The sequence below is a fragment of the Phoxinus phoxinus genome (genome assembly GCF_949152265.1).
Source record: "Phoxinus phoxinus genome assembly, chromosome: 5".
In the NCBI taxonomy this organism is placed as follows: Eukaryota; Metazoa; Chordata; class Actinopteri; order Cypriniformes; family Leuciscidae; genus Phoxinus; species Phoxinus phoxinus.
Genome location: NC_136880.1, coordinates 10,100,269 through 10,114,486, shown reverse-complemented (window position 1 = coordinate 10,114,486; position 14,218 = coordinate 10,100,269). Strand labels below are relative to the sequence as shown.

The 14,218-nt window shown below is 38.7% G+C and overlaps 1 protein-coding gene and 2 long non-coding RNA genes across 3 annotated transcripts; 2 read left to right on the top strand and 1 right to left on the bottom strand.

The window, feature by feature from the left end:
• Nucleotides 1-4,227: 4,227 nt before the first annotated feature.
• On the top strand, nt 4,228-4,877 carry LOC306998443. Its single transcript, XR_013797559.1, has 3 exons — nt 4,228-4,318; nt 4,406-4,508; nt 4,786-4,877. It is a non-coding gene; the product is annotated as an uncharacterized lncRNA (long non-coding RNA).
• A 984-nt stretch (nt 4,878-5,861) lies between these two features.
• Nucleotides 5,862-10,446, top strand: LOC306998318 (transcription factor aptf-4-like; the record flags this gene model as incomplete). The annotated part of the gene is made up of 9 exons (XM_079612283.1): nt 5,862-5,888; nt 6,377-6,404; nt 6,812-6,859; nt 7,274-7,321; nt 7,412-7,466; nt 8,580-8,770; nt 9,679-9,805; nt 9,939-10,091; nt 10,395-10,446. 9 exons carry the CDS (start codon nt 5,862-5,864, stop codon nt 10,444-10,446), a joined length of 729 nt encoding a protein of 242 aa, XP_079468409.1.
• Nucleotides 10,447-11,276: 830 nt separating this feature from the next.
• LOC306999423 lies at nt 11,277-12,839 on the bottom strand. The gene is made up of 3 exons (XR_013797846.1): nt 12,569-12,839; nt 12,042-12,143; nt 11,277-11,592 (listed from the first exon to the last, which is right to left on the bottom strand). It is a non-coding gene; the product is annotated as an uncharacterized lncRNA (long non-coding RNA).
• Nucleotides 12,840-14,218: the final 1,379 nt, after the last annotated feature.

Sequence of the window (14,218 nt, the reverse complement as noted above, 5' to 3'; positions counted from 1 at the left end):
CTGTAAACCATAAGCGCTAGCTAGTCAAGCTAATCAGGTGAGCTAGAAATCTAGTTAAATTGATCAATTTGGCTTTTCTTCATGACTGTTTAGTCTCATCTGGTCCCAGGGCAGAGACTATTGTTTCTTACAATTTTGTCCCAGGGCAGGTGAATCCCTCCTGGTCTCAGGGCAGAAGTCGTATTTTTCTGTTCTCAGGGAGTCAAAGGGAGTCAGCTGTCTTCTCTGGTCTCAGGGCAGAAGTCGAATTGTTAACACTATACAATAAGGGTGCACTAATAAGCATTAATTCATGCTTAACTAATGCACAGCTAATACTGAATTAATGTATTACTAATGATTATCTAAGCTATTCATTAATGATTGCCTTATTAGCAACTAATGAAGTGTTTGTCTGGTTAATATATTAATTAATATATGAATTGTTATTAATTAAATATTTAATTGTGGATTAATTCCATAATCACTTATTATTAATTATAATTAATTATTGTTAATTATTATTGTTAATTAATTTGTTAATTACCACAATGAGCCAAAGCCTTATATTTCAACTTCCAGATAATAAACTAATATGCATTAATACATTATTAATTACAGCACTAGTAGTGTGTCAATTACTACAATGTTTTTGGAAACCAGTGTTTAATAAACCGCTTTTATAAACTCTAGTGATGGTTATTAATGATTAATTAAACATTAGCTAACAATCATTATGTTGTGACTTTACTTGTTGAGGCACATTATTATTGACTCATCATCTAGTAGGCTAATTGTAGTAATTGACACACTACTAATGCTGTAGTTAATCATGTATTAATGCATATTAGGCTCATTGTGGTAATTAACAAATTAATGAACACTATTAGTAAATAAAATGAGTGATTATGGAGTTAATCCACAATTACATATTTAATTAATAACAATTCATATATTAATTAATATATTAACCAGACAGACTCTTCATTAGTTGCTAATGGGGCAATCACTAATGAATAGCTGATGAATAGCTTAGATAATCATTAGTAATACATTAATTCACTATTATCTCTGCATTAGTTAAGCATGCATTAATGCATATTAGTGCACCCTTATTGTAAAGTGTTACCGTTGGACAAAAGGGAGTCAACTGTCTTCTCTGGTCTCAGGGCAGAAGTCGTATTTTTCTGTTCTCAGGGCAACATAGTTGGACAAAAGGGAGTCAACTGTCTTCTCTGGTCTCAGGGCAGAAGTCGTATTTTTCTGTTCTCAGGGCAACATAGTTGGACAAAAGGGAGTCAACTGTCTTCTCTGGTCTCAGGGCAGAAGTCGTATTTTTCTGTTCTCAGGGCAACATAGTTGGACAAAAGGGAGTCAACTGTCTTCTCTGGTCTCAGGGCAGAAGTCGTATTTTTCTGTTCTCAGGGCAACATAGTTGGACAAAAGGGAGTCAACTGTCTTCTCTGGTCTCGGGGCAGAAGTCGTATTTTTCTGTTCTCAGGGCAACATAGTTGGACAAAAGGGAGTCAACTGTCTTCTCTGGTCTCGGGGCAGAAGTCGTATTTTTCTGTTCTCAGGGCAACATAGTTGGACAAAAGGGAGTCAACTGTCTTCTCTGGTCTCGGGGCAGAAGTCGTATTTTTGTCTGTTCTCAGGGCAACATAGTTGGACAAAAGGGAGTCAACTGTCTTCTCTGGTCTCAGGGCAGAAGTCGTATTTTTGTCTGTTCTCAGGGCAACATAGTTGGACAAAAGGGAGTCAACTGTCTTCTCTGGTCTCAGGGCAGAAGTCATATTTTTCTGTTCTCACGGCAACATAGTTGGACAAAAGGGAGTCAACTGTCTTCTCTGGTCTCAGGGCAGAAGTCGTATTTTTGTCTGTTCTCAGGGCAACATAGTTGGACAAAAGGGAGTCAACTGTCTTCTCTGGTCTCGGGGCAGAAGTCGTATTTTTCTGTTCTCAGGGCAACATAGTTGGACAAAAGGAAGTCAACTGTCTTCTCTGGTCTCAGGGCAGAAGTCGTATTTTTGTCTGTTCTCAGGGCAACATAGCATAGTTGCTAGTGTGGGATGGGCGGTGCATGGGCTGCACGTGAACTGCAGCGTCCCGCAACACAGAGCTGCCTGCGGATGCCTGTCTGTAAATAATGCCGGGGAAAAACTATCGGCGAACGCAGCCGATGCCGATACACGTCAAACCCGCAAATATCGGCCCGATATATCGGTCGATCACTACGGCAGAAGTCGTATTTTTCTGTTCTCAGGGCAACATATTTGGGAAAAAGGGAGTCAGCTGTCTTCTCTGGTCTCAGGGCAGAAGTTGTCTGAGGGCCGGTGAATTCCTCCTGGTCTCAGGTCTGCACTGACCCCAGGCTACCCTGCCCTGGCTTAGAATTAGTTTGAGGCCAGTGTCTTTTCCTCCATTTAAGTTTCACCTCAGGTATGCAAGTATCATAGTTATAGGTTGTCATAAGTATCCAATTTAATGCTTCAGCAGAAATACATGTTTTTAATTTTTGTCTTTTGTCTTTGCCTGTAAAGGGAAACTTAACCAAGCCAAATGAACAGTAAGTTATTCAATATTTTTTTTTTCCTAATCTATGTTACTCATTTGCGTCATCTGCATACATAATTATATAATTTGCATATTTACATCTGACCAGGTAGCGCACATTCCAGTACTTTTTTTTAGCTGGTGTTTTTAGAACGATTATACACATGGGCAACACAAGGTCCGGGCACTTGCAAGATTGTTTTTATGTAATAGGCCCATGATGAGGCTGTAGCCTACCAAAAATTTGTGAAATAATGAGAAGTGCTGGCGCTGCTGTATCATAAAACTTCATTGGCATGGCATTCAACACAACTAGGCTATTTATAAATTGTATAATATGTGGCCCCGACTTGCCTCAACATAGTACATGTGTCTAAAACTTTTGCCCATATGCTCTAGCTGCCCGTTTCAGCCTGTGACATCACTAACTCACAGACAAGCACTTGAAACAGAGCGCTGAAAATGTCTAAAAGTGATAAATGTGAATTTTAGTCTCCAGAGATTATAAAATCTACAAAAGGGGGTACAAAACTACTTTAAAGTAGTTTGTATGCTACATGTAATAGTTGATTGGATTACATTTGTGCCTAGCCTAAGTAAGGTGACCTATTTTGGAACTTTTATTTTCTTCACCCATGCAGACTTAGAAACACTGAAGTCCCAAGGACTTAATAGTGAAGATGTCCTTGGGACAATTGGGCCCTTCAAGATATTGCTGAGTAGTTTGGAGGCCCTTTTAGGCCCATTTGAGCTTCCAGATGAGGTAATTTTCTATTTCTTTTAAAAAATTATCCTCTTTCCCTTCACCTTGACTCTATTGTGATTTATTGCAGTTTATATATATAAAATATTTTTTTATGTATTACTTCCCCAGGTAATGGATGCCTTATTTTATGTCATGAGCAAGTTAACTCATACCTTTTTATAAAACTCACTCACTCACATACATACATACATACATACATACACACAAATCAAATATAGATTTAACATGATTTAATGACTTAAACCATTTCTCTCCCTCGCTTAGAGCCAGCCTGGGACAGAGGCTATTAATAGTCAGGCTATGCGCCTGATTTTGGAGGGCAGCTCCAGGGCCAGGAGTACTTATTTCTTAAAAGTAAGAGTTATGTAAATGTTTAAGGTTATTGTTCAGTGCTGCTGAACACATTAGGTGTCAATTTTATTTATGTTTGTTCATGAATGTTTTCTTCTTTTCCTGTCAGAAAAACATTCTTAAAGGAGCCAGTGCCATCTTTGGGCCCTACTTGCTGGGCGAATGCCACTGGACCCTCTTTGTAGGTTATGCAGAGACTATTATTCGCTAAATAGCATCACACTAATCATTATTGTTGCTGATGATGTGTCATTCTCATTTGTGTTGTTTGAGCTGTTAGTGCAGGGATAGACAACTCCGGTCCTGGAGGGCCACTGTCCTGCAGAGTTTAGCTCCAACCCTAACTAAACACACCTGAACAAGGTAATCAATGTTTTCAGGATTACAAGATAGATACAGCCAGGTGAGTTTTTTATCAGGGCTGAAGCTAAACTCTGCAGGACAGCGGCCCTCCGGGACCGGAGTTGTCTATCCCTGTGTTAGTGCTTCACATTTTAAAAGAATTTCAATCATTTTCAACACAGATTGGTTGAAATTCTCCTTCAAACCTTTCTCATATGTTTTCCCATCTTTTGTATAGCATTGCAACTTGAAGGAGGGAACTATAACTTACATCGACTCCTTGGGGGAGCAACCACAGCATTGCTCCAAAATATTTGAAAATTGGAGGTACAAGGTTTTTGTATTGCTCTATAAAATGAGATAATGAAAATTCAGCAGAGATCTCCTTCACAATTATTTTCTCTAATCTTTCAGTTTATTTGCTGCTAGCAGAGGCTGCCAAGGGCCCTGGAAAATGTTGAAGAGGGAGCATGACTTCCAAAATGACTCTTTGTCATGTGGGGTGTTCGCAATAATGGTACAGTTTTGTCGTTTTCTGCACAATGTTTCTGTTTTCTTTTGAAAATATAAATATTTTTAGTTGAAAGTTTCAGATCAAATATTAATGGATTTTGGACATGGACACAGTACTACCTTCAGCACACGATACAGGAGTCATGATCGTATAATTATTAAATGAGCACCATACTCTTCTCTTGTAATATAGTCCAATTTTTTTTTTACCACAATTTGTTGTTCACATTTATTATAAGTTGCATTATTTAATTAAAATAGACTTTCTGTTGTTCTTTTAGTTTGCCGAAATGGTCCTCCAGGGACAACAAGGGCACCTCCAATGCCTCCCCATAGCTCAAGAGCGGGAGAGACTTGGGACTTTGTTGTTTAACTCCCTTGGTAAGTAGTAGACATTTGTATGGTATGGGTGCTCCTTATTGAGCTCTGCTGGCTACCTGTAGCTGCCTGCATTAAGTTTAAAGGTATTATTATTCTCTGGCACTTAAGTGCGACATACTGTATATAGGCATACAAAAACTATTTTAGGTCTATAAGTAGGGTTGGGTATCGTTTCAATTTTAGCGATTCCGGTTCCGATTCCGATTCTGCTTATCGAATCCGGTTCTTATCGATTCTTGTTTCCGATTCCAATAATAAATAAATAAATAAATAAATAAAAAATAAAAAAAGTCAAAGACAAATAGGCTACGTGATTAAATATTTCTTCCTTTTATTCTTGCCAATTTTAAGCAATAACCAATAAAATTGCTAAAGTTAAAGGAGTCTCTTCAAATAAAGATTGTGTTGATTACATTATTACTCCAGTAGGTGGCAAAAACCGACTGTTAAATTTGTTTTCATTTAATCATTAAAAAACTGTCCTTAATTAAACAGGTATTTATGAACGAGACACTGAATAAATTCGTTTTAAACATGTTTTAATTAATGATTCAAATGAGTAGGCTATTGTTTTTAAATAGACTGATGAGGATAGGAGCAGGCTTCAGCTTCACTCACTGTTTTTAAACTTTTAAGAGTGCTGGCCTAGAAAATTAGAACTGAGTATATGAGAAAGAGGCCGCACTATGCATAAATATTTTTTATTTGCACAAACGCGTTTCGGCACTTGCCTTCTTCAGAACGATTTTAAACCAAATAGATTCTCAGTTTATCATGAATTAGGGGCTGTTCACATATCGCGTCTAAAAACATCCTTCTTTTCACAAGCGCTTGCGCACCCGTCTCGTCTGAACTGCGCTCTCCGTGATGACGACGAGGAAGTATGAGCAGAGGATTCATTGATTCTAGCCCTTGCATTAGCTTTACTGCTAGATATATTTATGGAGATGAGAAATAAAACCCGCTCTGTGCAGTTATGATCAACTGTTCGGCCAAGCTTTTGGTCGGTTGTTTTTTGTCACATGACCTGCGTGCGCTTGCTGCATTCAGCAAAGTTGAGATATTTTCTTCTCACCGCGGCATACGTGCAGCGCGTGCATCACTTTTATGAGCGCTTGCCGCGCGCCTACGTTTGAAATACAGAAATACACGCGATATGTAAACGCCCCCAAAGTCAGGAATCGATAAGCGGAATCGAAATGCGTGCGTCTTATCGAATCCCCGGTTCTTGGAAATTTGTTACCGGTTCTAAAATGGAACCGGTTCTCGATACCCATCCCTATCTATAAGCATGCAGAATGAATCATTATTTTCATGATTATTATTTGGTTTTTGAAACATACTAACATTAAAATGACATTAAGAAACATGTTCATTTCTTTTAGATACGAAGACTCCAAGAAGAAAAAAGGCAAGGGTTAATGATCAAAATATACATACTGTTTCTCAACACATTTTATACTTATCTCAATGTTTTTTACTCTTTTCTAGGCAAAAATCGCCAAGTCTAAAAATACAGGTAAGAACAGCCACAGGCTGGGACTAATTTTAGGTGTATTGAGATTCTATGCAAGTCTATTTGGTAAGTAGGGCTGATGTATGTAGACAAGCTACAACCAAACCTAGTATAATTGTTTACATACATACAGAGGGAGGAATGGAAGTAAATTTGTACCAATGTTGTTCCAAGACTGGTTCTGCTCTTGATTAGCTTAGACACACACACACACACACACACACACACACTTAAATACAGTAGATAGTGATCAGCATTCGAGTCACTCACTCACAACATTCATATAGGGATCTTTTCAGTAAGCAATTGTGTCTTTGATGTATTAACTTTGCTGTTAGGAAAGCACAGAGATCTTTCCTTTGAAACAGTTTGTTCCCTGAATGCTGTTCTCTGATTGGTCTTAAATATAGTAGATGGTGGCCTTGCACAGGAATCTGAGTCCACAGAGGGTGAGCAAGGTAGGAAGATACTGTATTTACAGTCAGCATTCGAGTCACTCACTCACAACATTCATATAGGGATCTTTTCAGTAAGCAATTGTGTCTTTGATGTATTAACTTTGCTGTTAGGAAAGCACAGAGATCTTTCCTTTGAAACAGTTTGTTCCCTGAATGCTGTTCTCTGATTGGTCTTAAATATAGTAGATGGTGGCCTTGCACAGGAATCTGAGTCCACAGAGGGTGAACAAGGTAGGAAGATACTGTATTTACAGTCAGCATTCGAGTCACTCACTCACAACATTCATATAGGGATCTTTTCAGTAAGCAATTGTGTCTTTGATGTATTAACTTTGCTGTTAGGAAAGCACAGAGATCTTTCCTTTGAAACAGTTTGTTCCCTGAATGCTGTTCTCTGATTGGTCTTAAATATAGTAGATGGTGGCCTTGCACAGGAATCTGAGTCCACAGAGGGTGAACAAGGTAGGAAGATACTGTATTTATAGTCAGCATAGTTTTGGCCATGAAATGAGTTGACATTAAAATAAAAACAATCTTTTTTCACTTCTACAGTATTATTCGAAGTGGAGAGTGTTCTACGGTTACCTGACGGGACCAAGGCCAAAAGGTAACTTTGTATGTCATTTATGACGGCAAATGAATGACAATAATAAACGAGCAGATAACTGATGCTGGCGCGCGCGGTAAATGACTTTCGCGAGAGGATAACAGATCTACTCGCGAGGAAACGGGAACTCGCGAGCTCATTCAAACCCTGCGCGCGCGCATGACATCTCCTCGGCGCGCAATACAAGCCATCGTGCGCGCGCATGACATCTCCTCGCGCGCGCGTGATCATTCCCCAAATTAAATGATGTATCATGTCTCAAGTCAAGTGAATTACGGGTCATTGGACTGGCGTCCAATCTCAGCTGACTTCCGGAAAAGGGGAAGTAACCAATGACATTTGATGTTATTAAAACAGTAAGTCCCGCCCCTCGACTGCCAAAAATAAAAGTGTTCGAGCGAGCAAAAGCAGCGAGCAAGAGATCATCAAGCGCGAGAGCGTGGGGAATGATCACGCGCGCGCAATGGCTTGTATTGCGCGCAGAGGAGATGTCATGCGCGCGCACGATGGCTTGTATTGCGCGCAGAGGAGATGTCATGCGCGCGCGCAGGGTTTGAATGAGCTCGCGAGTTCCCGTTTCCTCACGAGTAGATCTGTTATCCTCTCGCGAAAGTCATTTACCGCGCGCGCCAGCATCAGTTATCTGCTCGTTTATTATTGTCATTCATTTGCCGTCATAGTCATTACCATCAATATTTCATACATTTATGTAATTCTTCCTAAGGGTTTAATAGTTCCAAACAATAACTATGCACAGTTATTGTTTGGAACTATTAAACTGTCTACAGATTGCACGATTATATTAGACTGGGTATAACCCTCGGTCTTGCGCGCTATTATATTTAAATTTAAACGATTGGCTCGGTATGTTTTCAAAGTCCGGAACTGTAGGTAAACTTTTGCTGTAAGGACAGGTGCATATCAGTAAAAGTCAGTAATACTGAGTCATGTCTTGAGAAGCTGTTAGGAATAAGTTATTTAAAACCCTTTTTAAGGTGTCATGTATGTGTTCTCCTGTACCTAAAGTGTTATCTACCAACATTTCTACAAGGTAGAAGGTAGAAGATTGTTTTAACTCTATATGCCTGTTTAAAATTTCCACTGATATTGCAGATATAAAGTGACTAGGGAGGAACTGGTTAGAAGGTGCGGGCCACCAGAGGGCTATTCGCCCAATGCTCTGGTGGCCTACTTAAGGAAAGGCAAGAGCCAAAAAGAGGCGCTCATGGCCAAGTTGCACGACTCACAGGTGGAACCAGGACCACGAATCAGGCTGTCAACAAGTGTCAGCAAGTTGTGTGAAGGTAACTGAGGTCTAGAGGTTAAGAACATGATGTGCGAGTGTTGAAGGGCAGTGAACCACCCATCACTTCACACAGCTGAATATAAGAATCTTTTCTAAATAGTCTGGCTAGGCGGAAATCTTTGTTACCATTAAAATATTGGTAAGTTGCACTATTTTGGCAGGATGTAAAGGCATTGAAATTGGTTCTCGTTACGCACAATACAAACACATCGCCAGAAATAACTCTTCTGCATGACATTGGGCAGTGATTTTTATTTTATTTTACCTTGAGTACCACCTTAGAAAATATTAGGCTTTTCCAATACCACCATCTTACACTTAACAGCAGTATGGCATGCAATCAGGGTGAAATTGCAACCTCACTGTGATGTCAAATCATAAGAATGAATAAGACAAATAGCAAAAATTATTTTTAATTTTTAAATCTCGTTTTACAAGTTTTATTATTTATTGTGATTATTGCATAATTGACCTATTCACTTAGAATTTGCCACCAACACAGATGCACATAGATTATAAACTCTGATCTATACTATCAGAAAACAGTGAGATAGGTTGGGTAAACATCTTTTGTTTATAGAAGCTATCTCGTTATCGTGTCTTATGTCTCTATAAGATATTAGCCCACTTAAATGAAGATGAAGATTCTGGGATGGGTAGGCTCAGGAAGAATCCACCTTGCATTTGTCTTACTGAGAGGTCTTGAATTAACAGGACTTTTCTCTTCCCCAAGTAACATTAGGCTGTAATTATGAAATTTTCATAGATCTTATCAACTAGGCGGACTCATCAAATGGCATCATCAAGGCACTTTCACGTGTTGATCAGAACTTTTTTAGAATGATTGAATCTCGTTTCTGTCCTTAACTGTCTAAAATTGTATTCTCTTGCACTGTGTATTTGTAGAAGAATGTCTGGCCCTTGCAGAGGATGTAAATTACATAGGTTTTAAATACCTACCAATTCAAAAAATTGGCCAAGCTTGCCTGGAGGACCAACATCTTGAGGCCATCGTCAAGGCCCAACACTGCAGGTTCATTGATCTGTTGTTAACAATGCCAGTATGCAAGATTAAAAAGGCTTAGATCTACATATGCAGTATTGTATTACAACACCTCTGCCACTGTTCTTTATGTCAATAACATCTGTTTTCAACACTTTTGCAGGCAGACACTAACAAGGATAAAGACAGCGATGGAGGCCAACTGGTCCTATTACAACCTCGCTACGCATGGCCTTGGGCCAGAAATTTTGAAGGGTGCATTTTCTTTAATTGATGCGTGCCTGGTCGAGGCAGAGAACCTCCACTGCCTCCAGAAGTAAATAAAGCATGTCAATTTTAAAGTGGTATCAGCATTTATGGGTAGCCTTGACAAAGGAATAGTCTTAGATTGTTTACTGAATAAACCACTTTGCACAATACAGATGTGATTTAACCCTTGTGTTGACTTTGGGTGAAATTCACCCAATTGTTTTATATCAGAAAATATGGGCCGTAGAAATAAGCGCTGAAAATGTGTAAAAGAAAAAAAATTAAAAATTAAAAATGTTGGGAAAAGCAAAAACAATCTGAAAAAAATGGCGTCAAACGTTGAAGTTTTTTTTCTTCTTTTTTTTCCAAGGTTGACGAGAAGCCAACACAAGGGTGAAAACAATTTGCCAAATACTTGTTAAGTTAAACCATAAGAATGTATGGAAAGCCTTGGTTTTGGACTGAGAATGTTTAAAGAATGATTAAAGCATCAAAGTTATAAAGCAATTTTCTTTATTTGTAATTGTGAGTACATTTTTCTTTGGGATCAATACTTTTACTGAATTACGGGACCTGTGTACTTCACCACTGCTGGTATAATTTACATTTCATATTGGTAAAACACTACTATTGCTTGTGCCATTAATGTAAGTAATCAATATATTTCCCAAAACTTCATAAAACTTTGATTTAATTATCAGTATTTTATTTACCTTATCAACTACCAAGAAAATTCATCAACCAATCAAGACGGGCACTTTCACATGCAAACAATAGCACTTCCAGAATAACAGAATTAAGTTCTTCTTGCTCTTTTTTTGTTTTTAAAGTTCTCAACTACTGCTCTCTGCAGTCTAGCTTTTTTTATTTTTTTACGGTAACCATGTAAAGGGGTAATTTTCCTTTTTCTGGACACAGCAGTGAATTTTCCAAAAGCCAGCTTGTGTGCTCTTTGGATGTTATTGTACAGTTCAGGGGTATGTTCAAATGCTTCGGACTTGCTCCACTCTAGTAGGTCTGATAACATGGACTGTATGGGAGGATTCCCATGGGAGGCTTCAGACAATTGTGCAATTTCATTGGGGTTTGTGAGAATGTCTTGAGGCTTGAGGACATGTGTGACATGTATGCAAACACATCTTTCTCCAAAACTATTAGCAATGCATGTGCACAAAGTCGGAGTTTTCCTATTCACAATACTCATAGTCCCATCACTATTGAAGATGGTTATTTCATCTTCAGTCTGCTGATAGAGGCGGAGGCTGATCATTTCTAGCGCTTTATTACTACGCATTTTTTCAATGTTGATACCTCTCCTGCCTACCTCCATCTTCACCAAGAGAAGATGTTTGCATATGTTTCCCATCCGGAAATTGGTGCATTCACACGTGAAGTGTAACAAGTTAACTTTGTAGGCTGTGTTGGTTGACTGTGACGGCACAGAGCACTGCCCCGCTTCTATGTCCAAATCTTTGCCCACGCCATTTTTAAATAGCAGCGTAGCAGCCTGGTGAGCAGCAGAGCTGGATAATGTCAGTCGTCCTGCTTCGCTGAGGCCATCCATGTAGCTGCAGTAATGAAAAACAAGACACAAATTTAGAATTACAGTAAAATAGTAGCCTTTGCCTCAGATAGGACAGTGGGGAGTGACAGGACACCAGTGTGTGAGAGTGTGCCCTAGCTAGCTGCAACACAGGTAAGGGCACCATCATAAACTTTTTAATGGCACACATTTGGCATATTCTGATTGGATGGCCAATAACAAACTCAAAACCATCCTGTATATTGGCTCTTATTGTTAGATAGATTTTAGCTAAATGCAAGTTTCATTGTGAAGTCATTGTCATGGTAATAGTTTTTTTTAGTGTAACAGCTCCATAAAAAATGTTTCACTGTTAAGACTGTGAGAGGGTGGCAAGCTTCATGATAGTAGTTGTGTCTCATAGTATTTTATTCTATAGCAGGCTGAAATAGCCATTTGGCAAAATCCACATTCCCTGTTAGAGAGATTACTAACCTGTAATACTTTTCTACATCTCCACATAGCAAGAGCAGAAGTTGGTCGACTCTTCGGTTTGCTTGGCCTCGCAGAAACTGGTATTTCAACGTAAGGAAGAATCTTTAAGACAGAAAGGCATGAAAAACTTGACAATTACAAATCGGACACCCACCATACCATCGGCTTCCTATTAAATTGGGAGAAAAAATTGAATAGCAATTCAAAATAACCTATCAGTGTAAAACACTGATTCCTACATGTTTTGTCTGACTTTAGTGAAACCTCCCTCATTCAACCTAAACAGCTGCATTAACTGCTGATTTGGGGAATATGGGTTTCAGCTCGTGGTAAACTTTGCCTCCCAATAGTCAGGCCATGAAGTGAGCCGACCTTGTGGTAAGACGTAACGTTCAGTGCACAGTAAGTCAGTGTTCAGTATGTGGTATTAGGTAAGCCCATGCCATTTTGAGAACAGCTAAAATCCTCTGACTCCCAATATGAAAGTAAATTATTTGAAATATTATTGGCAAATGCAAGTAAAATACCTTTCAGCCTTGTTGTTTGTCTCACTGCTACAGTGATAGAACGTTCTTCCAAAGTTTACCCACAGCTCCGCATAAGTAAACCAATTTGTCTTCAGGTAAGTTGTTACATGGGGACTATCCAAAAAGGTGTCGATCTCACTGCATTTCTTGGCAGATACATTGAGAAACTCTTCCTCCTTAGGGGAAAACATATTTAATCTGAGATCCTTATATACAAACATTAAAAAGAAAAAGCATAATTAATTGTAAACTCACTATTATGTAGACTACAGAATGCATAATTTGGTCAGGACCACTTAGTTGCACTGGGGTTATGAATGTTAAAAAATATAAATACAGTACCGTCAGGCATGCTTTCATTGATGCCATGGCATGAATGACCACATTTCTTTGTTCAGGTGTGTCAGGTGACCTCCATCTGTCTTCACAAGCCACCGGTTAACAGCCTATAACAGAATAAATGGCTTCAGATGCACATTAGGGTATGTTATTTCACCCTGTCACGTGGCAGTTAGTTTCCATTGCTTAGCCAAAAGGGAGTTTATGTTATTGTACTGCAATATAACTCTGTATATCCCAAATTTTCACCAGAAAGCTCAGGGGCCTCATTTATAAAACTGTGCGTAGGATCTTTACTAAAGGTGTACGTGCGCCCGAAAGTCAAAAATGGCGTGCGCAAAAAAATATTCAGACTTATAAAACCGTGCGTACGCCAGAACCTGCGCAGAATTCACTTTATAAATCCCACTCAGCGGAAGATTGTGCGCACATGCGTCTCCTCCCCGAAATAACCATATATGGAGCTAACAACGCCTAGTTTTACTATGCATATCCTCATCTGCATATCATTTACATATGATTATTCATCCACGTGATAACATGTTTAACGGTACAAGACATTAGGAAAATATGAAATACGTATGTGCCGTCACATTACATTACATTCCACTGGCCAAATAGTATTTTTAATTGATATTTGTAATGGAAACAGATAGACCTTGTTGTGCATTATATTTCCACAATCTGCTATTATCATGACAAGCAATTATCTCTGTAGTTAAAACATTAAAACACAGCATGCCAAAGGAAAAGTGTTCAAAAGCATTGCATCCACATCCACAACAAATATGTATAGGCTATTTATTGAATATATATAGGCGATATATATATTAACTTTAAGTGTTTAACTCCTTTAATGAGAATGGCATATTTAATCTAAATGTTTATATCAGAAGTAAAACATAGTTTAAAAATCATTATTTTGTTTAAACTGTTATTGTGATCACGCACTGTAGCCTATTTATGATAAGGACTCATAATGAAGATTTTATAATCATCTGCCGTACAGTTTTACTTCATCTGCCGTTAGATATGCGTCAGTTTCACTAAACAACCCAACGCGCTCACTGGCGCGGACATTTAAGGTGTGGATATTTGCTTCAAGTGATAGGCTTGGTGAGTGAAATTATATTTGCATTATCTTTCTGTATATATGTCTAATTTTCTTTAGATGTTCTGTCTAAAAGTGACCAAAAAGACATTTAACTCCTGCTCACCATCGGTGTCGCCAAACTGCTCCGTCTCCAAAACGTTCGTACGCATGGGTCAGAGTTTGCGTGCAGGTGCGCACATTTTCCCGTCAAGTTTGTT